This window comes from Drosophila arizonae, chromosome 4, assembly GCF_054131065.1.
Source record: "Drosophila arizonae isolate 15081-1271.41 chromosome 4, UAZ_ARI_1.0, whole genome shotgun sequence".
NCBI lineage: Eukaryota > Metazoa > Arthropoda > Insecta > Diptera > Drosophilidae > Drosophila > Drosophila arizonae.
The window spans coordinates 24960927-24986048 of record NC_142924.1 but is presented as its reverse complement, the minus strand read 5'-3'; the positions used below and the strand labels follow the sequence as shown (position 1 = coordinate 24986048).

At 37.9% G+C, this 25122-nt stretch overlaps 2 protein-coding genes across 2 annotated transcripts in view; one reads left to right on the top strand and one right to left on the bottom strand.

Annotated features, from left to right (window-relative positions):
- LOC108614622 (uncharacterized) overlaps window positions 1-16505 on the bottom strand; it is a 63735-nt gene extending 47230 nt beyond the window's left edge. Inside the window, exon 1 of the mRNA XM_018008825.2 lies at window positions 15254-16505. The gene's annotated coding sequence lies outside the window, so the exon portion shown is untranslated. The remainder of the gene's footprint in view (window positions 1-15253) is intronic.
- Window positions 16506-16836: 331 nt separating this feature from the next.
- On the top strand, window positions 16837-24068 carry LOC149269480 (uncharacterized). Its single transcript, XM_089467311.1, has 3 exons — window positions 16837-17099; window positions 23307-23453; window positions 23512-24068. Exons 2-3 carry the CDS (start codon window positions 23397-23399, stop codon window positions 23986-23988), a joined length of 534 nt encoding a protein of 177 aa, XP_089323437.1. The 5' UTR covers window positions 16837-17099; window positions 23307-23396; the 3' UTR covers window positions 23989-24068.
- The last annotated feature ends 1054 nt before the right edge of the window (window positions 24069-25122 follow it).

The following is a 25122-nucleotide window of genomic DNA, read 5'->3' as shown; positions in this document are numbered from 1 at the left end:
ACATCAAGCAACACACGCCCCACCTCGCCCCTCCGCACGAGCCAGAATCGAGCGGGAATCGGGAGCAGGAATCATTCCATATACAAGGGGGGCGTGGCAGCAGCTATGCAGCTGTAGCCAACGTGAGAGATTTAATGCACTTGAAGCGCTCAGCTTTTTCACGAACTTCTCAAATTTGTGCCAAACGGAAGGCAAACAGAAAGCAAATCATTGTTTGCTTGTGGATGCAGCCAATGCAAATACACTTACTGCTCAGTCATGAACATACAAATATACAAAGATCACGTAAATGCTTGAAGTACATAGCGGATTCTATGAATAAGGACATGAACACTATCCATACATACCCAGCTTTAAGAATTTGAAAATCACCAACAACCTCAGCAGTAGATACAATAGATTCTAGATATGCATTAATCTAGGATAAAAACCTATTCTTAGGATACTAAAGATCAATACTAAACTGAACACCATCACAGACTTTCCCTTGCTGAATATTTCAAGTATAAGTTTTACCTACTGAAAGCTAACACAGGATGAACGAGTTTCCCACAAAAATGCATGAAAACTATTGTAGTATAGTGTAGCTCTGTATAGTGTAGCTCTAAAAACCATCGCAACATAAGTCCAAGTCTTAGCTCATCGGAAACCTAAGGTTTAAGTTTGCACTAGGAGTTTCTCCATCAATATATCCTTAAAGCAGACAGATTTCAAATGCCAATACTAAAATCTCGATATGGTATTCTAATGCAATAAAGGTAGTTATCATATTATTATAAATGTTGTTATTCACAGTAAATTAAGTTTGTTTGATTTTACAGAATAAAGACATACAAATGTAGTAAATATAAGAAAATTTTACGTAATAAAATATAAATAAAAAAAATAAATAAAGCAAACGATAGATTATCAGCACATAAAAATAATAATGGAGCTGGAAAGAGGATCAAATATTATTTTCATTATTTATAAAACTTTAGTGTGATATACTATTAAACCTAACAATAACTAAGACACTAGCTTAACCATAAGCAACGTGCTGCTACCTCAGCCCCTCTAGAGGCGTTGGCCAGTTTCGATGTCTATGTAAATATGTAAACTATAATTTGATATATTGATATCTTTCCGTAGAGAATTGGGCAAATCGAAGAAGATTCACTTTAAACCCGATTCCTCTGTAGATACTATATATTCCTATTATTAATATAAACATATGAACACATGTTTATAAATTCATTATATTATTATAAGGTCTAGATGCTCGTCCAACTTTAAGTTTTTATTGTAGTTAGTTTTCATGTTTTTAATTTGAATGATAGTCTAAATTATTCGATGCCAACTGCAATACTTTTATTTATTTATTTATTTATTTATTTTTTTTTTTTTTTTTTTTGGCGTAACTCCAATGAAATGAATTTCTTTTGTTATTAATGAATTTTTAGCAAAAATTGAATTTTCCTTCAACTGTCCTTAGCATTTAAGCCCACTTGCCCATGCTCGTAATAGATGACCAAAAGTTTTCAGCTTCAACTCGATGACAATAACGTTTGGAATACTGCAAATTGTTGAAGTGTTCAGCAGACTCTCAAATGCAGTTTATGGGATACTTTAAGCAACATAATAAAATACAGCAGTTCACAATATTTTCTCAGTTTTTTATTTCTATTTATTTACTTTTTTCATATTATTTAAAAGTATTTTTCTGAGCAATTAAATGTTGCCAGTTGGGCAAAAAAGTTGAGCATAGAAAAGTTTGAGAGCGCAAAGTTGAGGCGGAAATTGTAGTAAAAATTGTCAAGCCAGAAATTGGGCAGCAAAAAAGCAAAAGCCACAATCGAAAGCCAACACTCTGCAAATAAACTCTGCTGCTGCTGAGACAACAATAACAATAACAACAGTAACAACAACAAGAAGGGAGAAGAAGGAAGAAGAGGAGCAGCAGCAACTGGAAATAAATTGAAACCAAGGAAAAACATTTTGTAATACCAGCGTGGAAAATCATAAATAAAACGCATGTAATCCACAATTGAGTGCTTAAGTTGATTTCCAAAGGGGAGTCGACTCCAATGTGTATACGCAAACACACTCACCCACACACACGCACAGTTTATTTACATTTTGGCACACGTTATGGCTGCTGCCACATAAAAATCACTGTCTCTATATTGAAAAGTCATCAATCATGAGTAAGCTGGGAAGTTAGCAGACCGCGAAATTTGTCAGCGTGGCAGAATTTGACGAGGAGCCCGGATAAATCGTGACATGAAAGTTGCAGAGCCTAAGTACTATTGAGTGTATGCCTCAATTCTGCAGGGCTTTGGCTTTAAACAGCTTTAAGTGCTCGCCGGGCACCAGCACAGAAGAAAACATAGCGAACACAGCCAAAATGAATGGTTGAATAGATAGAACACAAGTTGAAGTGCGGCCAGGGCCAAGAAGTGCACAAAGCACGGAAGACGGGCAAAAAGTAGCCAAGCTAGGCAAAAGTTTACATAACATTAAACAAAGCGCACAATGGGCTCCTCGACTGAGATGGGTGTGGGTGTGGGTGTGGGTGTAGGTGTGAGTGTAACTGTGAGTGTGGATGTGAGTGCGAACGGGCAGGGTTAGACTTGGGCGCCCCTTTTGACGAGTGCGAATGGACACAGCGGCGGGCTGCAAGGCAATAAAACACAAGTTAAGTGCAACTCGGAGGACCGAAAGACATGGCAACCAGACAGACAGACAGAGAATTTGTTTAGACTTTTTGCTGCCCCAAAGTCAAACAAAACGAGTTGTGCATAATTGAAGCAAGGCACAAAGCATTCGAGCACCCCTCGCCCACTCACTGACTCACTCAGCTCTCGTCTTATGAATGTGGCCAGTCGTGAAGTGGCCATTCGGAATGCCTTCTCTCTTAGTGCAGGTAAGCAGAATCTATGCCGGATAATCAGCCGCAGCCGCAGAAACTAAATGAACTGAATTGTCGAGTTTCACTTTCTTGCTTTTCACTCAACGCACCCACACACACCCGAAAAGTTTTCCTACGTTATAAGAAATTATTTCATTAACAACTTCAATTGGTGGTCGTTAGGTATGGAAGCGAGTGCCCGCTGCTTGCTCTCCCTTTTTCCCTCTCTCTCTCTCTCTCTCTCTCTCTCTCTCTCTCTCTCTCTCACACTCTGCCACCATCATACAGCACTCTACCATAGTTGTTCGGCAAGTTTTATTTCACTAAATGTTATAATCGTGTTAGTAACCAAAGTTGTGGATAAATGTTTACCAATGGGTGAGTAAGTGCTCCAGGATGAAGTACATGGCTCTAATTGTAAATGAAGTTTACCATTGTGGCAATTAAGAGCACCGAACGGTGCAACTTTTGTGGCAGCAAACCAAGTCCTGAAATTCAACTGTGAGGCATTATCTCTCTGACCTGACCTAGCATTAAACACTTGAAAACCCCAATTTGCATATAAGCAAGAAGCGCAAAAGTATGCCAGACACTCACCCACACGCACACACACAGAGAGATATACACGCAGACACACACACGCATACACCCAGAGGCAACTAATACAACTACTTAATTCCTCTTTATGGCCACCCGGGCCATAAACTGCGCACTTAAAATGAAACATGCTTAAATGTGATTCAACATCGTCCATAAATAAATTATGAAAAACGCTTAACTACTTTCGACAGCTTATAAACGCCTACAAAATGGCCGTCCCGCAACTATTTCTCTCTCTGTGTGTGGGGGTGCTGGGACGTGTGGGTGTATATGCGGTGTTGATTTACAGTTGCACATTTCTTAAGCGTATCCCGTCGACGCTCCAACCTTCTGGGACTGCGGTGGCCGTAAAGCAATTCATTTCCCTTATGCATTTTGTAACAGGTAAAGGCAACGGCAGCGGCAATGGTAGAGGCAACAGCCACGGTAGACGCAGCACAGTGGCAGCAGCCAGGTGGAAGCAGAGCTACTTGTGTGCCCGCTAGACCGACCCGAATGGCCCGCCAGCCTGGCCGCAAAATGGCGCAACGGAAGCGCTTTTCAATGAAATTTATGACGCATGGAAACATTAGACGATCGTTGACGTTTACAAGTCGGCGTCGCGTCGCGTTCTTTCCTTTCGCTGCCTCGAAGTATGCTAATGTCTTGACACCAGCTATTTATGAGCCACGCAAAAGTTGTGTGTGTTGTCTGTGTGTGTGTGTGTGTTTTTTTTTTTTCGCGTATGTTCGCTAATTTTTTCATTTCTTTTATATCTATATATCTGATCCTTGAAGCGTCTCGAAAAAGAATTTCAATTAATTATAATTTATGCGACCCAAAGTTGCCCAAGATTAAGGCCGCGATATAGCTGGGCCAAAAAACTTATTTTCAACATGCTGCAAAATTAATCAAAATGCAAGGATAAAACTTTCCCTTTTATGAAATAAAAATTTCATGCATATCTGAAAAATACTTCGTAGGGTTTTAGAGCAGCACATATATGTTAAGGTAATAAAGAAGTCAACGTGTCTTGAAAAAGTATCTCAGAATGAAGAAGAGTATATTCAGCATCATAAGAACGAAAATACAGACGATATAAAACAACGGGAAAATATTACTTAGACAAAAGCTGTGAATATTAATTTGTTACTCCCCCAATTATTATTTTCGTTCTAATCAATATTGGATGTCAACAATTATTTAAGTGTTTTTATTTTTTTTTTGTTTTTTTTTTTTTTTATTTTTTTATTTTTATTTTTTTTATTTTAGTTTCTAGCTATTAAGAAAGAAGTAGTAAATACAATTGTTCCCGTATTGCCATGCTCCCAATGGGTGCTGATATACGCACCAAATCTTTATAAGCTTTCTAGCGCTTCAAATACAATGGCTCATGATTTCCTAGTGGTCGGATCGTAAAAATCTTGAGCTGGACATTGCTCAAAGCCAATATACTCATTTCTCTTTCGTGAATGAGGATAGTTAAAAATTTAGCTCAGAGTAAACCAGAATAAATAATATTCCATAAATAATGAACATATTTTTCCCCCAAATAATTAAGTTCTCGCATATGCCATACGTCACGATTGTGAATAAATATCTAAGCAGAAATGGCCTAGTTCATGGCCTATTGTAAAATACCATTCACAAAATGCCGTAGTTATAACACACAGTGAAATAAATTGAAATTGAAATAGTGAACATATTGAATTTATGAACAGGCATAGGAGAACTACATATCTGACTGTGAATTCTTCTTAACATGTTTCACCTGGGTTCTATTTACTATGATGTAGAACAGATCAGCAGCTCTGGTTACGACTTCATTTCGAACGGACAGTGTTTAATGTGTCGTTTAACGTTTTGTGTGTCACACGTCTGCTTTAAAAATGTCTGGCAACGCCTCACTCGCATGTGCAACGCCTAAAAGTATGCACTGCCCGTGTCGTTTGTTGCTCGTTAGTAATTTGGAGCTGAGTACAAAAAAAAAAAAAAACAAAAAAACAAAACAAAAAAAAAATAGAAAAAGAAACGAAATAAAAAAATAAAAAGAAATATGGGCTGCCCTTTTTCTGGCATATCTCTTGTGATTTTTGCTAACGCCGTCGCGCATGGAGCGCTTTGTTTCTGCAGCCGTTTACCAAGTGCCACGCCCCGGCAGTCCCGCGCTGTTGGACTGTTGGAGAGCAGTCGCTGGTCGTGTAAGCAGCCAAGCAGCGGAAATGATTCGTCGTAATTTTCCTTTGTGTAATCAACTCCTTTGTAGGGAATATTTTGTATGTTCATATGGCTTGCCGACTACGCCGACGCTTTGACTCCAACTCCAACTTCAACTCCGACTCCGACTCCACCTTCAACTCTGCCTCTGCCTCCGCCTCCGACTCCAAGTCCTGGCTTCGACTACAACTTTCGTGCGGGACTGAGGGAGTTGAGCTAGCAGCAGCTGCCACGCCAACTTCAGCGTGCCTTTCGCCTCTGCATGGACTGCTTATCGCATATAGTTAAATTTGCCGCGCTATGCCCGAGTTGAAACTTTAATTCGCTCGTTTACGCATCTTGAGTCTGTTCATATTTTAATTAAATTCTTTAAGCGGACCAAATCATTATGTAAATTTGATAGGACAGGAAATATTCCTATTCGCGAGAGTCAATCTCTCAATTTCCTATTCCACTTTAAGACGTACGCAGAACTTTCAACGCGCTGTCTACAGGTGCCGCCAACCCCTGCCAAGGCGATGGATATCGCAGATACCAGGTGTTTTTCCTCTTTTTTTTTCTGCCATCCGCGTCACGGCTGACTTATTACCACGTTATCGCCGTCGTCTCTGCTTCAACATGATTATTATGAAGTTTGCCCGTCAACGAGCGCAAAATCCACTTAATTTCAAAGGCAGCCACTGAAATAGCTGCCGAGTCTGCGGAGCTCCGGAGTCTCCCGCTGATTGTCTTATCAGTTACCAAAGGCGAAACTTGCCACCATCCATTGATCATAATTCAATGTTTGAGTTTTGATTGCTAATGACGTGAATATTGCTAAAAATTACTTGACCTGGACTGCTCGACTAGCAGACTCCCTAAATTGAAGCGGAATTTGTCCATCTATGATACTTTAATCTAGTTAATCGGTATTGAATAAAGTTCCTGTCCATTACTTATTAGCGGTTTATTGAAATTATTGAAACGAAATATAACAGGAGTTTCTTCCTAAGTTGTTTTCATTTTACTAATGTGAACAGAATATGAGCTCAGAGGCCTCTAGTTTAGTCTACTCGACTGCATAGTCTGATAAGCTTATTGTGGTAATGTTGTGCTGTTCTCAGGGATGATGTAGTTTATTAAATTATAACACAATTATAATGATCTCCATTATTTTATTTGATTAAGCTCATAAGATATTTATTATGTTAAGATGTGCTTTCAGAGTAAGATCACAATATTAACTAATGATGGTAAAATGAGTAAATGTCTATTATCGATAGCATCGATTAAGAATAAGCGTGGTGCCAGTTCGCCACAGGCTATATGAGACTAGCCAAGCATCCATCTTCCAGTATGATTTCTAAATTTGAATCAATTGTGAATCTTTTGAGACAGGCTCACCCAAAGGAAGGACTATGCAACAGTAAAGTACTCATTCGAGTACTCAAATACGAACCAGTTAGATGCCCTACTTAGTAGCCAAATCTCAATTATAATTTATTACAGACTCTGCCCTGGACTTCCTTTTGCCAGACAAGATAAGTTGACTAGGAAGGACTCCTTCCCTTCCTGAATTAATATGCTACACTGCCTTTTTCCCAACTAAGTGAGTAATTAAAAGCAACTGTAAATTCTATTAGCATATGGCTCTTCTTCTCTTTTAAGCGTCTATTACATTTACAAGGAGCAGCCATTACGCTACAAATTGAACGCTGCATGGAAAAAAGTGGCAACAGGAGAAGTGGAAAAAATCAAAACCAGCTGCAGATTGCAGGGCAGAGGACGAACATCAAAGCGTTGTGCAAACATTTAAAGATCAAAAAGCCAAAGGCCCATTTGACCCGCTGGGCCAAATGGTCAAAAAGGACACATATACATTTGTTACATGTGTGTGTGTGCACACACACTGACATATGCTAGCACACACAGACACACATTTCAACATTCCAACCATTCTCCACGCACATATACAGCTGCCGCCTCCTGCTGCTGCTGCTGTTGTTGCTGCTGTTGCTGCTGCTGCGGGTGCTGATGCTGATAGACATAGCAGCGAAAAGAAGCCAGCAGAAAAATAACTGACCATTCACTAACACCCTAAGCCCCCACTCCGGCTTGGTTGGCTGCATTAATAAAAATTGTTCACCATATTGGTAAATCCATTATGAATATTACGGGAGAGTAAAAGGCAGCTTGGCAGCTCACTGCGATGAGCCCAGGCGAAGGCAGGCATAGTGGGTGGGCAGTGGGCAGAGGGCCGGTTGTAAAAAGATTAAAATTGGAAATTGTGCTGCTGCAGCCGGATAGCAAATGGAGGCCCTCCTCTCGCACGGTTCGACTGCAGTTGGTCGTCATAATTGTGTGCAAAAAGCAAAGCAAATGTTTACGTAATAAATTTACGTGATTGAAATATGTCGAGTTGGCAACAAAATGGCCACCGACTGCGCCCTACGCCCCGCTGAACACGGCCCTAGCCCATGTCTGGCTAACGAATTGGCGCTCTATGCTCTGGCCTCTGGGCTGGTCCAGACTCCGTAGCTACGCCCCGCCGAGCACTAGCACCACCGACCACCCCCCACACACCGACCGTCCACCGCTCTCCCTCTGCTTTGGACGTGGTGTAAATTTTTACACATATGCAACGCGCTCAGTTTTTATTAGTTGCCAAACGCTTTGGCGTTTGAAATCTGTTGATGCTGCCAGCCCGCGTTATTGTTGCTTCTGTCGCCCGCCGATGCCGAAAAGCCGCAATTTGCGCAAAAATTATAAAACGAGACTTTAGGCAAACAAAAGCCACGCTCGAGTAAGTTTCATGCATTTCAATGAGTCTGCCTAGCGCTAGGGCTTGGGCCGAGCCGAGAAGAGAGTTGCGTAGCTGAAAACTGAAAGCCCATCGAAAATAGTTGCCATGGTGCTCTCAGCTAACCAGGACTCGTGCAGAGTCGGGACTATGTATTCCTGTTTAAGTAAAGTAACGAAAATCAATTTAAAAAGACTTTACATACCTCAGAATATTTAGACACAGTGCAGTTAAAATATTTACTTTGCGTAGCAAAGTAAATAACTTCTATGGTGTGTATCTGAATATAATGTTGAAATCTTTAAGATTTCTTAGAACAACAAGACAGACAGTACTAGTTGAGGCTTTTCGAGTAGGAGATACTCTAAATGCTCATCAATCCCGCATATGCCTTATAGTTTCTATTTTTCTATTTTAATACCTTCTCACCATACCACATCATATATTGGCTTTATTGTCGCTAGCACAAGTCCAAAAGCTCTGCCTAACATATGTATACCCTAGGCTACTGAATTAACGCAGTAACTAAGATATAGTATATACGGATCAAAATAATTGGAATGGAGTAATGAAAACTATCTTTTCGCTATTCCTCCACAAAATAATATTTACAAAAAAAATGTATTGCCCTTCTTCCTCTTGCTAATCAACTGTCCGATTTTCACTAGCCCGTTCGATTACATCCATGTAACTAACTGGCAACCTCGTCAGGATCACACTCGATATTAGTGTTAACTAGCATCTCACTCAATCAACATTACCCGATACTCAGCATGAACCGATTTATCGATAAGATATTCTATTCGAATAATACTATCATCTCCGACATATATATCCTAATACGCCTTTAATAAGTTATTAACTAACCAAAATGTATATAAAGAAGTAATAATAAAATAAATTAAATAATTAAAATAAACAAATAAGACCATAGATACGTGCCTAACATAACGGTTCTACAATGTAAATGAAGCAATGATGACTATGGAATCGGAAAAAATGATCAATTATTTGAAGCCAATTCTATCAATGGAAGTTAAGTAAAGTATACCTAAGATAAGTATATGAAGTATTTACCATCCAGCATACGTACTCATCTTCTCATACAAGCGCACAGAAGCTACCGGAATATAAACGAAGGAAAGATAGATGGGTAATCGACTCTAGTCTACGGAAAAATACGACATTCTCCCACAAATATGTATTTACTTTAACATCTTGTTTGCGAAATGTACTTTATTTCTGTAAGTATTGAATACCATCTAGAATAAGTAGAATATATAATTTAAACATGATATTACTCTATTCTCTCTCAATATAGCTGAGTTAGTGTATTACTGTTCTTCCGTACATATATAAACTTGTAAGCTCTTGAAAACCCAACTTGCTTTCTCAGTCTTAAGCCCAACTCTAATAAATATTTCAGTGGCAAAATCTGGGTCGACATGCCGTTAGCTGGCAGATTAGAAATTTGTTTGTTTTCGAAAAGTTCGGTGAGCTTGGAAATCAATTTGAGTGTTGGGTATCGCTTAACCCTGTCACGACTCTGGAAACTTGCCTTGCAATGCGCCAGTTGCATTTAGCTGGGGCCGGGCTTATATATGTATTCGCACCTTGCCAGTGAATGACAACTATGAAAGAAAAATCTAACCACGCGCAATTTGTCTGCTGCATGTGGAAATTGATCCGAGCGACTTGTGCGACAGTCCTGGGAAGCTTCTCCCGGCCACCGGGACATGTCTAAAAAGTATTTACGGCATCGTCAGTCATTCAATTTATCGCATTTCTTGGCCCAGCGCAAACTGAGAAAACGTCACTCGACGTTGCCGCTGACGTGGCTTTGGCTTTGCCTTTGCCTTCAGCCTGGCGACAAGTTCATACGTCTTATGACTTCCCGTTGACGGAAGTGTGTGTACGCGTGTGTGTGTGTGTTGGTGGGTGGGTGTGCGTGTATGTTTGGGTCTTATGTCTGCTTGGGACGTGTAGCTTACAGCAAAATCACTTTTATAATTGGCACGCAGCCAGCCAAAAGAAGCTGCATGTGGGCAGAAAAAAAAAGAAAACTCTGAAAAAGAAGTTACAAAAAAAAAAAAAAGATAGAAAGAAGGAAAGAAAGAAACAAAAAAGTTGTTCGTCTGTGAGGTTTTCAGTTAACTTATTGCCTGGCTGGTCGCGTCTCGACTCGTCCTTAGATCCTTAGCGATGTCTGCAGATACGATTTGTCAGATATGACATTATATTAATTGAAATCATACGTCAGCGCGGAATCGTCGCTTTAAAACTGTAATAAAACCGCTCGATGGCAAATGGCAAAGTCAATTAAAGTCATCAAAAGTGTCGCCAATAGTAAATTACGCAGCCAGACCAACCGCCCCAGCACAGCCCGAACAGAATGAAAATTGAAACCCTAATTGAATTGGTAAATATTTAAATAAATATAACCGCAAATAATTAAAACAACAAAGCCAAACGAGGCAGCAACCAGTGGCGAATTTCAATGGACGACACGTCTAAATTAAAAGCTCCACAAATATGAATGCATGACAGCAATAAAAAAAAGACAATAAGGAAAAATAAACTGTCCCTGGTGCAGGTAAATGTTCAGCTGAAAGGCAAAGGGCTAGTGGAGAAGGGGAGAAGGGGAAGGGCGAAGGTGGCACTCGCAGCACATTTCAACCACAAAAGCAATTAAATTTCCAATTAAATTGCGTTCAATGAACGTTACAAACTCTGCGCGATTTATTTAAATTGTTAATTAGGAAGCGCAATTCCAATTGCAAAATTGACAAATTAAACAAATTTACTGATCACAAAACTCTCCCACAACTGTCAAATATTGAAGTGAATATATTAAAACAAAATGCGCATTCATTGCGATTTGCCAACTCGCACCAGACTCAGCCAACCCAATCGAGAAACTTTAACAAAGCCAGCTGCAGCTGCAGTTGTAACTGGTCCAGCAACAACTCTCTGCAGACAAATTAAGAAGGAGCACAGGAATAATTTTTCGTAAACGTTTTTATCGTGTTGTCATGTACGATTAATTGCGGCTCATTAAACTTTATATGGCTACAGGAGCTTAAACGATTTCCGCCCCGAGCCGCTCTCTGCTCTGTTTCTTTCTTGTCTGTGTGAATTCAGTTTCCTTGTTCGTGAATTTTTCTGCTTTACCAAGGTTCTTCGTGTGATTGACCAATAGATCGGATAAATTGTGAGTCTAGTACTTAAATATTCTTCTGGCTAATAAAATGTCGAGATTTTTTCAAGAGATAGTCCATAGACATTTAACTAAGATGACGGATATAATGAGGTAAATACCTAACAGTCAAATAATTCAAAATCGTTCATAAACAAACAGAATATTTTTTTCTTCTTATATATTACATAGTTCTTAGTCTTAGTCAAGAATAAAACACTTGCAATATTTTGGAGGTCCAGCAATCTTTATCTTTACATTGTACTTTCTGTTTTATAGTGTTTCGTAATTATATGAAAAAATCCAGCGTATTAAGAGAGAGGCTCATAAATAATTTTTCATAGATCTATAAATCAGTCAGAGAAAAGACTTTGCTTTCGATTGTTGCTCAAGTAATAAGCTGATTGTTTTTAGGTTAAGTTGCCCTTTAATTTAGTCCAGTTTATTATAATAAACAAAAAGTGTTTCAATTATACAATCTGAATAAGTCTATTCTACTTGAATAAGTCTGTTCTACTTCCTAAGCAAATACAACATAACAATTTATGTAGCTATTTTTGCTGAGCTTTTTGTCACACATGAAGCGGAACACCAAAACTCTTTCAATATACTGATTTTATGTTTTATTTTTATTGCTTTTACTGTCAATGGCGCATGTTAATCAAAATCTTAAGTTCATACTAAATATATCATCATAAAAAATAAATACTTCTTGGTGGTGTTATCATACAGTAGAATGTAAAAGTATATTATATATATATATGAATGTGGCTATCGAACTAACTTTATTAAAATTATTTGTGGGCGATTCTCGATGTTTCAATTACACAATTTAAATTTTCTAAAAGTTCCTTACAAATTATGCTTACACATGCATAAATGAGGAGAAATATATTGACAAAAAAAAAATAAATAAATAAAAAATAAGTAAATAAATAATAATAAAAACAAAAAACAAAATAAATGACAAAACTGGAACAATTGTTAAATTGTAACACGAATCATTCATTGGTGATATCACCAAGGTTTCAGATCTTCATATTGTACATTAAATTTGTTCCATAAAGCTCTTTACACGTTTTTCATGGTCAATAGCCATTGTCATAGTCTCATTTCATATTCATTCATTCATGAGGCTTACTTCAGTTTGCACTAACATCTTTTAATAATTGGGTTTTAAAAGATGTTAGTGCAAACTGAAGTAAGCCTCATGAAAACAAAAAAAACAAAAAAAACAAAAAAAAAAAAAAAAAAAAAAAAGATTCAATAAAAGTATTTTTTAAAATATATATTTATATTATTATTATTTGGTTGGCATAAATGTTTTTTAATTTAGGAAATAACTTTTGGGCATTTTTGTGAATTGAAATATTTACAGTATAAATTAAATATACTTCGATCATAATAATTTTTTATTTTTTATTTTATATATTGTTTTATTTTTATTTTTTTTGTTCTATGAACTATTGTTTTATAAGAAGGCGTTTGTTGCCAAGGCATACAAAGCAAGTAATTAGTTTTAATTTTATATTATTTCTAACTTCTAAACAAATAAATATTTTGTGACCTTCAAATTTAAAACTGTAAATGTAAATGATTTTAAATAAAAAAAAAAAAGAAAACTATTACTGTTCGATGATATACATTGCAAAAGTAGTTAGAAAGGAACTTTTTAATATATCTGCACGTAAAACCACTTAGTTTTCATTAATTCGATCCTAATTTACTGTTTATAAATAAATAAATAATATAAGTTTAAAATAAAGGAAGCAGCTCTTATCGGATTCCATCTAAGCCTCCAATTGTTAAAATTTGTAAGTAATTCTCGAATCGGATCAGTTGGATTATATTTAAAAAACTAACAAAACTAACAAACCATATATAAATATAAAACTAAATGCTGCTCTCAAATAAAAATATCAACTTACGAGCAGTCAGTATGTTTTATAAATCTATTATACCACTGCATATACCCTACACAAATAAAGATACAGAACTGCAGAATATTATATAAATCTTTTTGAGGGACTTCAGATTTCTTTACAATTGAACCCTCTTCATTTCAGTAGTCAAATATTTGAATTTCTTATACAATACTGCTTTAGAAATGAGCTTACCCTTTGGGAAATTTCATAGGTTGCAGGGTATTAAAACAAAGTATCCCTTCAATGGCACAAAATGTCTATACGAATGGTAATTGTTGGGCCTCTGCTGGCGTTATTTATTTGCGAGGCTGCCTATGGCAATGTTGCGACAATTTCAAAACGAAAAAAACAAATTCATTTTCGTTGCAATTTTCGTCGTTTTGTTGTATTTTTTGAAATGTTTTTCAAATCAAATATCGACAACTGCGGCCAGACTGAGGAGCGAAGCGACATGGCTTGATTGCCTTTGACTGCATATTTATTTGTATGGGCAAGCGGGAATCTTTTTTCAATCATTTTGTTGTAGTTGATGTTGTTTTTGTTGTTGTTGTTGTTCTGTTTGTTGTGTTGGGCTGTGGGATTTTTCATTTTGTACAGTATTGAGCTGTTCGTATTTTTACGCTTTTTGTCAACATTCTGTTGTGTCGGACTTGTTTGCTTTATCAACTGGACTCTCTCTCGTCTCTCTGCGAGCCGTTGGTTTTTAATGCAATGTTTTGATTATGTACTCAGGCAGTGCTGCCTCTGCTGGCTCTGCTGCTTCTTTGTTGCATTCAGCCATGGGGCATTGTCTTTGCGGGCTCGCTTAATGAAAGCATATCGAGTGCAATTGCACCTCGAATTGCCTGCATTGGCTAAGATATTCCAGAGATGAGCTTTAATCAACGACTGCAGGCCCATCAATTGACTCAATGACTCAGCAGTTTGCGGCAATCGAAAATGCATGTCATTTAGTGCGAATCCAACTTGAGCACACTTGAGCCCTTTGCCCATTCATGCAAATCCCCTCATGCGAGCGATTTGGGCGCCAGTGCAAAAATCTCTAACTGCAGTCAGCTCCAGAATTGCTGATGTTAACGTTTTGCTTGGCAGATGGTTCATCTGCTGACAGAATTTCCGTTGTAGGCCAAAGGCAATTCTGTCAAATTTTAATTGAAACTGAAGTGTCAAAAGACGAACAGCAAATCAATAATAGCAATAGCACACCAAATCTACGAGAGTCGCGTCTTGGTTTCTATTTAAAGTGTTGAAGTTCATTTGAATATGATCCAAGAGTGAAACCTTGGGATTATTTTTAAAGTTTTTTACTATGATGTGGAGAATCTGAACATCAATTTAGTACTACATAATTGAACCAGTAGTAAAACCAAGCACATATGTATAATAAACTCCTTAATCGTACATATACTTTTCATTACAACTTTTATTTTGTTTTTATTTTTCTCAGAGACTAAACATTAAAAAAAAGAAAAAAACAGAATGAAGAAGATATATAACTATAATATCTGATCAGCACCTTGTTCGTAAAACCTGTCCCAACAAAAGTTAAATCCTAAAAAAGATTTTATATGTTAGACCTGGCTGCATTTAACATCAGTCTTAGATCTTATTTGAACTATGCTCAAATAACATTAATACAATACTTATTAAAGCTTTGTAATGCTTACCTTTAGCGCAATCTATATGCAGTATCTGATGCGATTTTTAAAATTGAATGCAAAATAACATGTTTTCACTTCTTTAAACACTTTCCGACTGAGGAAGCTTCCGCGATATTGAATAGACTCGTAATTTACACTTTCGCTTAGATAATACACTTCTTAATTCAAACACTACGAATCTTATTCGAAATTCCATTAGTTTATAGCATTGAGTATTGATATGAGATTGTTTTCTTATACTCGAAAGACAATTGAATGTATTAACATTCACTGATTTGAAAGCGAATGTGACTCTTCAGAATTTACAGAGAAATATAGCTTAGTCTATTTGCCAAGACGTAAAGTTCAAATATCTTTCAATTTCTTCGCACTGCCACTTCTCTTATATATTTCACAACCATAGTTAGTTAAGCGAGCGATTCAAAAATTTCGACTTTATTGGAAGAAATAATTCACAAAGCAGAATGGGTTAGGTTCTTCCTAAAACAAATTTAATTGCGACTCAAATGATAGTATATCTTATAGGAATAGTTATATATGTACATGTTTATAGAAATATCTATATATGTATGTCATGTATGTATGTAGCTATTTCTTATGTGGGTATGCACTAGCTTATCTAATTTATGTAGTATTATCTTATTCAAAATTAGTATTTTTCAGATGCTGCAAAGACTCTAAAGGAGTCTCATACAATGTACTTTCTTCTCTTAAAATTAAAGGATTCTTAAAACCTTTCGTACCAAAGATATGCAATAGTTTTTTCTATAGGTTAGTTCTACATGAGCTTCAGGCTCTGGCATAGAAGTGTTCGGCTTGTCCTAGGTCAGTTACAGTAGGAAGAGCCTTGGCTTAGGTCAGTTCTCAGTTTACTCGGAGGCGTTAATTTACATTTCGATGAGGTCGCCAGACATTTGCACAATCTCGCGTTAAAGTTCTCCACTGCACGGACACACACTCACTCACACATAAAGGGCAGGAGCACAAAGAAAGACAGAGGAATGTTTGCTCAGACGCCGGTTCTTTGTCGTCAGCAACCTTTCGTAACCGTATTTCGCGCAAAACTGATCCTTAACGCATTCCGAAAAAATCTGCTGCTTTGGCATCGAGTGTGGCGAATGTGCAACGAGCACGAGACCCAGCAAATGCACGAGGACACGAGGCGACACGGCCGACAGGACGACGAAAAGGAAATGTCGGCACACGACGCGCCTCAACGAACCGGCAAATGGACGACGGCGAAGTCGTAGGGGTCGCCAGATAACGGCTTTTGTTGCCAACAACTGCACGCTTGTTCTTGCTGCTTTTGGCCAAGTGCAAATCTCGGCAAATAACGACGAGCTAACGACGATTGCAGCCAGCCGACGTGGCCTGGACCAATAATGAAGATGTGTTGCATCCACACAGCGTGCAACATGTACCGACTGAGAGGAACAGCTTCCCTGCTTCTCAATTCGCCGTGATTCAAAACTCAATTACAATAATCACTCAGCTTGAATTGAAAATTGAGATTTTGAAAGTTTATTTGAATTCAATCTTCATAATATTCGTTATCGGCTTTAAAGACTTTTTGCCATGCTTTGCCTCAGCGGTTGACAAGCTCATCGAGGAGCCGAGCTCGAACATGTTGCCAGCCGAATTCGCCGCAACTTAAGCTCTCCTCTGCAATACAAGTAACGGCAACAAGTGCAAACATCCCCAAAGCAACTCTACACGCTCACAGTAACCTATCAGCATTTCGCTTAAAAGCTCTGATTTTGCCGCAAAGAGTGCACTGAAAAATATTTCTATCGAATGGAAAAACACAAATACATATTTTTTCAATATACAATACTAAGTTTTTAAATTAAATGTAAGTACACTTAACGCCTTGGATAGATTACTATCTATAAGAGCTTTTGCTTCCCCAATATAGATGTATTTTGGTCAAGGTGCAGTAGTTTCTCGCTGTGTATAAAAGCTGTTGAGCTAATGTGCGATGCGCCGAATTGAAATTCGGCTTGTGTAGACTTTTGCGTAGTATCTCTTAAAAAGTAAATATTTAGAGAGAGCGAGACGGCAAAAGCTAAGAGAACTTTTGGGGGTTGAAGCACATCTATGGGAATAAAGGCTAGGTAAATCGAATTACAAATAAAAATAAAAAATAATAATGAAGAAAAATACAATCACAAATAATTGTAGTTCGAAGTCCCATTTCAGATCTGTAAAAATTAATTTACTGTACCAGCATTTTATTGAATTGGTAGTGTAGATTATCCTTAAATCAGACCCAGGCAAACAATAATCCAATTGCTTTCCAATGCAATTAGTATCGAAATACATACGATTGTGAAAATATAAACAAAGCCACCACCACTTAAGCTGAGCAGGATTCCCCAACAGTTTTTCACCACGCGCTTAACTTTAATCGCTCGCTGAAACATACGCATGCACACATATACAAATATCTACATATATACATATATATAGGGACAGAGACAAGCAGCCAGCCAGCCAGACGGCGTAAAAAGGGATAAATAAACTCCAGTGTAGTACAGAGCAGCTCTTACTATTTGCTGAGCAAGTCCCTAAGGCTCTCTCGCTCTCGCTCTCTCTCTCCCGCCGCATGCGCACTGGAAGTTGCCCTTAAGCCGAGCTCGGCCAATCAGCTGGCTTGCTGCAAGCTTTATGAGTACGACTCGAGCTGGCCAATCAGACGCTTGCATATTTCCAGGCAGCCGAAAACCAGGCTGCACTGTTGCCCCTACAAATGCACTGGAGCCCTGCTGGAGGAATCAGCCACCCCGAAGAGCGCGCAGTCGCAGCGTTGAGCTGCGGCAACTGTTTGCCTCGATGGGCGCCGCCCAAGTGTCGATTACAATAGCAACAACCTGCACTCGTTGCATATCTGTAGGCTCAATTTCACACACACACATACACACATGTTTGCTCAGTGGCATTCATTCCGACTCTGACTCCGACTCTGGCTCTGGCTCTGGCTCTGGCTAGGTGACAAATTTTCATGCCAGCGCCTGTAAATATGTACTAATTTTTAGCTACAAGCCCTTTTCGCATTGCAAAACGGGGGTAATTGAGGTCGACTCGCCATTGTCGTCCTTTTGCCGTCTCCTTTTGCTGTGTTGATTTTTCGCATTGCATATTTCTAGGCTCTGATTACGAGCCTCCTGCAGCTCGGCCATTATTATGACGTCTTCTTTGGCGCGCACGAGTGCCTTTCTTCCCCTGTTCGTATTCTCTTCTTCATCATCACCATCATAATCTGCTCTTTCTTCTTCTTGTTTGTTTTGGGGTCATCATGTTTACCAGCAAAATATTTTCTCCAGTGCCACATAGCCGAGTGTGAAAACATTTTCCATGGTTGCACTTCTGATTGCAGTTTGAAATTGGAGTGCCGAAAAAAAGTGATAAAGCGAAAAAAAGTGATAAAGCAGAGAACTTTGCAATCTTTAGAATAGTGTTCCATCTCCCTGTCGGTCTGCCAGTCAAAAATGTGGTTAGAATTGTTGACAAGGCTTTTTATATTCCTTGAATCATGGGGGCAATCAGTGAATGTCAAGCGTCCAAGAATTGATGCCTCAATACTAATTTCAGAAATCTATATTCCACTAGACGAGGTGTTAAATTGATTTAAACGGGCAGTAACTATACTTATTGGCCGCACGGTGCTCGGTGCAATTGAAGTTTATTATATAATATATATAAAAAGAATACATTTTTCAGGAACTGGAACAGGAACTAGAGTAAAATTCTTCATATGTTTAGGAACTTGAATATTCAGAGAATCTTTCTATAAAATCTTCAATCTTTTGTTGAACTTTAGATCTCAGAGGTTGTTGGTTTGACATGGTTTATTAAAATATTATTTGCATTTTTATACCTTGAATCCATTGAAAATGGGAAATCCGGTTAAAATGGTTTGGTGAAAAAGTATAAAACGTGCAGAAGGAGGCGTGGCAGACCCCATAAAGTATATATATTCTTGATCAGCCGGAGGAGCTGAGGCGATGTAGCTCAGTCCGTCTGTCCGTCCGTCCGGATGAGTGCGTCGATCTCAGAAGTTATAAGAGCTAGAGAGCTGAACTTTGGCATGATACTCGTGTGTACCATACGCAGCACACGTCAATCTTGTTTTTTCGATAACGCATCCGATAACTGTTTTATCGAGAATAATCGAAAAATTGATTTTGTTTTTCAAGCCTATTTTGAACTCTGGTATACCTAGAGACTTCAGATTTACTGTGTATATACAGTTGACTTTGGATGCCACACCCCCTTCGCCCTAATTTGTAAAAAACGCATTTCAAGTACTAGAGACTTGTGCTTTGCATTTTAACCATATGATTACGCTCTGAAAGTTTCATTAAGATTGTTGCCCACACTGCAGCGCAGCCCAAGCGTAGTCGCTGCTTACTGCGCAGTTAGCAGAGCGCGTTCTACTACGTGCGTATGTATGTATGTGTGTCGAAAAGAAGTGTAGACTGATTAGAATATCAGATATGAAGGTTGAGGGTATCTCCTAGTCGAGCAGTCTCGACTAGAGCCTTCTAACTTGTTCAAATTTATATTAAGTCTGATATTGTAGGAATAGAATAAATTGTTACAGGATTAAGCATTCATATACTTCATAAGGGTATATTGTTTTTTGTGATTACAAAGTGTTACAGAAGGAATCTAGTAGGAAGATTCAATGGAAGACGCCTTTTGAGTATTCTCTTTCTGTAAATAACTTCTTGCGTATTATCCTCCTTATCATATGTAAAACAGCTTCCAACTTTAAGGTTTAAGGCTGTATATTTTAATCCCCTCTGGCCGTTTTACCGCAACCCACATAGCTTTAACTTGAACTAAGGTCACATAAAGCTGGAGATGGTGGTCACGGATTATGTTGGAGTCTGACAGCTGCAAGCGCAGTGCCTATTTGCTCAGCACAAAGGGGGCAGAGCACGTAAATGCATGTGCAAATAGATATAAAGGAGCAATGCACGCCTTTGCACTGCCACACACACACAAACATACACGTTGCCACACCTGGTGGAATGAGAGCTACATAGTCGAAAGGGAATTGAGTTAGGGCCTAAGAGCTTTAAATCAAAAGTCAGCCAGGCAGTCAGCTAGCCAACCAGCCAACCAGGCAGGCAGTCAGTCCGGCCTATGTAAATAAATGCAATATGCAGGCGCAGAGTGAAAGCAAAGCAAAGCCAAAGCAAAAATACCAAGCAGGACACTTTTTTGGTCACTAGGAGACAACGAACGTCCTGGCGACTACAATTGAAAATGGCGCCTTAGTTTTGCTCTGCCGATTCTGATTAAGGCCAGAGGTCGTCATGTCTGTCTGTCAGACTGTCTGTCTGACCATCAGACAACCGCAACCACAGATGGAAAAAAAAAAGAAATCCTAAAAAATCCGTCGGTGGGCACCGTGCACTGTTGCAATGTTACGAAGTAAGCAGAATTACGTGCATTTGTTCTCTGCAGTGCGGTTCGTGCACATAAATACGAGATGCGGCTTCGACGTACTACGCAAGTAAACAAAGTCACGTTGACTGCATTTCGGATGAGCCTCTCCTCCCATTCACTGGCTGACTGGCTGACTGCCTGACTGACTGACTGAATGACTGTCTCCCTGCTTTCTGTTCACTGGCCTGACTGCGCCCCCTTGAGCAAATAACGGCTGCATGCTAGCAGACGCGTTTGCCGTGCAGCTAGCTAGGCTTTAATGCCTAAAGCGATTTCATTGCTGTGCGCATTTAGAACAGCTAATAAAAATAATGCACTTTAATTGCAAAAAGATGTGCAAGTAATTGATGAAAATAAGTTTGTATCTACATGAATTATTTTGCTGTTAAATGCTGCATTTCATTTAGCTAGAACCTCTTTCTACATTTTAAAACTTGATTGATACAATTATAAATAGGGAACTTTTTTCATGAATTATGCTAATACTTGAACTTAAAAAGAAAAAAATATAAAACAAGTAAGAAGGCTCCAGTCGAGACAGCTCGACTAGGAGATACCCTGAACCCTCAAAGTTAATATTCTAATCATTCTGGACTTCTTTTATGCACACATACATACACATGCACTTATATGTACGCGCTCTGCTAACTGCGCAGTAAGCAGCGGCTGCGCTTGGGCTGCGCTGCAGTGTGAGCAATATTATGAGAATTTCTTTGTTGAATAATTTCTTTTGTAGACATACGATCTTAATAAAACTTTCAGGGCGTAATCATATGGCTAAAATGTGTGTATATTCCAAAGCACAAGTCTCTAGTACTTTTCATTTAGCTAGAACCTCTTTCTACATTTTAAAAGTTGATTGATACAATTATACATAGGGAACTTTTTTCATTAATTATGCTAATACTTGAACTTAAAAAGAAAAGAAAATAAAATAAGTAAGAAAACTATAGTCGAGACTGCTCGACTACGAGATCCCCTGAACCCTTGGAGCAATAGATATTTCAATAATTTTTCGCGTCTTTCAGCTAACACAAGAAACACGCACACACACACACACGAGCACGTACGCACACACAGACATACATATTGCATATAAGCATACATTAAAAATTTGGAGACTCTAGCAATAAAGGTGTAGAAGATATAATTGTATAACTGGTTTTCGATAAGGTTTCTTATTGATAAAAAAAAGATCGGGATGAGTTATCGATTTTTAATGATAAACTTGATATCCGCGCTGTAATTACGGACATTTTTAAACAAATTTGAAGTCTCTAGCTCATATATCTTCGGAAATTGACGCGTTCAAACATACAGACAGACGGATAGACGGACAGACAGACAGACGGACAGGGCCAAATCAACTCAGCTCAGAATATATCTACTTTGTGGGGTCTGCCACGCCTCCTTCTCCCTGTTACATACATTTCAACAAAACCATTATACTCTGATTTCCCATTGAAAATGGGTTCAGGGTATAATTATAACAAATAAATTCTCATAATATTGCCCACACTGCAGCACAGCCCAAGCGAAGTCGTTGCTTACTGTGCAGTTAGCAGAGCGCGTGCATATAAGTGCATGTGAATGTATGTGTGCATAAAAGAAGTCCAGAATGATTAGAATATCAGTTTGGAGGGTTCAGGGTATTTCGCAGTCGAGCAGTCTCGACTGGAGCTTTCTTACTTGTTTCTCACAAAACCTTCGCATAGCATTTATGAGTAGTACGTAAGAAAGTCATAGTTCGTCTACACATATACTTAATGAGTATTAATAATCAGAAGTATGACTTATATACCTATATCTCATACGAAATTTGAGTTTGTGTTTAGATACATTAATTGAACTTGTTCTTCCACAAAAATATTTTGCTTTATTCGCAATCTATAGATATGTATATATTATTGCAAATTTATATAAATTAATCTAATTGAATCGAACTAATTATTATATAAACTATCCTTTGTTTCCATGCATTATTACTATTATTGAGATATTCGGAAAATAATAATAAAGGCAAGAGTCGGATGAAGTCATAATTTATTCGTGTTTTTATCTAAATCTCTTAAGTAACTCAGCTGATAAATAATATTTTATATTGTTTTTCATGCTCAATGACCAACAAAATTTTAATTGAACTGTATAGTATATAAATTTAGTGTAAAATTGATTTATCAACGACTAAATCGTTCAAAATAATTATACACAATCAGTCCATTAAAACTTTACAGCTTTAAAACTAGAATTCAGTTTCTGCTTATACTTATTTAAGATACCCTTCTTTTTGTTAATGCTCCACTCCGATAAGTCAATTCAAGAAGCAATTCATATCTTTCTTTAAAACTTCATATGCTGAGCCAGTTAAAGCCAGTTAAGTTATTAATATAGCTTAGTTTACGCATGGTAAAATTATTTAATGCATCTCAACAGTTGGTTCTAGCGACCCTGGGGAGACTCAACCTCAATTCCTGACAGACGTACGTTTCGTTCATGTGTAATTGTGCTCAGAGTATATGCACGTTAGGAGTTCCACATAATGTTGCCTTGCTTGATTTCGCAGTCGTGGCTATTATTTTAACTACACACAATTATCCCACAGACTGGGCGACTAAATTGCTCCACACACAGTTTAAAGTTAGCCCATTTGTTTATATTAAAAGTATCTTGGAACAGAGAGGAAGCATAAAATATGAATTTTTTGACTGTGCTTATAATTATTTTAAGTCTCGTTCCGTACGCAAACATGGTAAGCAACATGAGAAAAATTACATTATTTTCAAAATGTCAGTGTATTTTATTTTCAGAAGTTGAGACTTATAGTTGCAAAATCTCCCGTATGTGACAAATATAATCGAAACTACCTACGAAACTTTTCTGTGGACTATCACGACACTAAATTGAACGCTGATATAGACTTGATCAAACAACTTCAATCAGGATTACGCTTAAGCATGGACTTTTCCACACGCAGGATACGGTCATCATCCTTCACACATTTTTATGAATACTCCCTGGATTTGTGCAATATGTTGTCCACGCGGAAAAACAATATCTTCAAGAGGTGGTTCTCCACCTTTTACAATTATGGAAACTTTCAAAGATCGTGTCCAGTTCCCCCAAATTATTACTATTTGAAAAACTATAGGATCAGTGAGCTCGAAATTCCGCCATTCCTTTTCGCTGGTCTTTTCCGTTTGGAATTTCAGATGACTCAAAACACTGCCCAAAGTAAGAAAAAGGATCATATTTTTAGCTGCGAAGTAGAGGTCGAAATCAAATAAAATTAGAGAAACTCAGCAAGCTTTACTCGAAGGTGCCCGATTTGGTGTTAATTTGAACTCCGTTCCAGCTATTTACAAAAGCTAACATTTAAGAATATTTTGAAAATAAAATAAAAACTACTTAAATTAAAATAAAGTTCAGTGTGTGATGTTGAAACTATCTCCAAAAGATATATGTATATATCCATATATAGATTATAGTGGACTCATTGCGTCGTCCCATCATATACGTACTTTATGGGGTCTGCCACGGTTCCCTCTGCTTGCTACACTTTAACAAAACCATTATAGAATGATTTCCCATTTTGCCAATAAATTTGCTTGCTAGGATATCTAATATAGAAAAATTTTTTCGGGTTTTTACCGTTAAATGATTTATTATTATTATAATTGCAATTATTCCCTTATCGATCTTTGTTTTCGACAGTTCAATGATTGCATTTAGTAAATTTCCTTGGCAAATACGGTATTATTATTTTATTATTATGTATTCCACATATCTTTTTTTTATGGAAATATCTACATTATTTTTAGAAATCAACATTTCTCGTCATGAAAGCTCCCAAGTGCAACAAATAGAATCGGAACTTCTTTGCAAACGTATCTGTGGTGAATCAAAGAAACAAACTAAGTGTTGACTTTGACTTAATTAAAGCCTTGCTTCCAGGATTGAGCTTGAATCTGGATTTCTTCTCACGCAACTCGCAAACAAAAAGCTTTTCGAACTTCTATCAGAACTCTTTAGACGTGTGCCATTTAAAACAAGTAAGAAAGCTCTAGTCGAGACTGCTCGACTACGAGATCCCCTGAACCCTTGGAGCAATAGATATTTCAATAATTTTTCGCGTCTTTCAGCTTACACAAGAAACACGCACACACACACACACAGGCATACATACACACACACGCATACAGACACACATACACACACACACACGCATACATACACAAACGCATACACACACACATACACATACACACACACATACACAAACACATACACACACATACACAAACACATACACACACAAGCACTCACGCATAAACACGCATGGGCTGCAGTGTGCGCTTACTATGAGAACTTAATTGTTTAATAACTTTTTTTATGGACGTACGATCTTCATGAAACTTTCA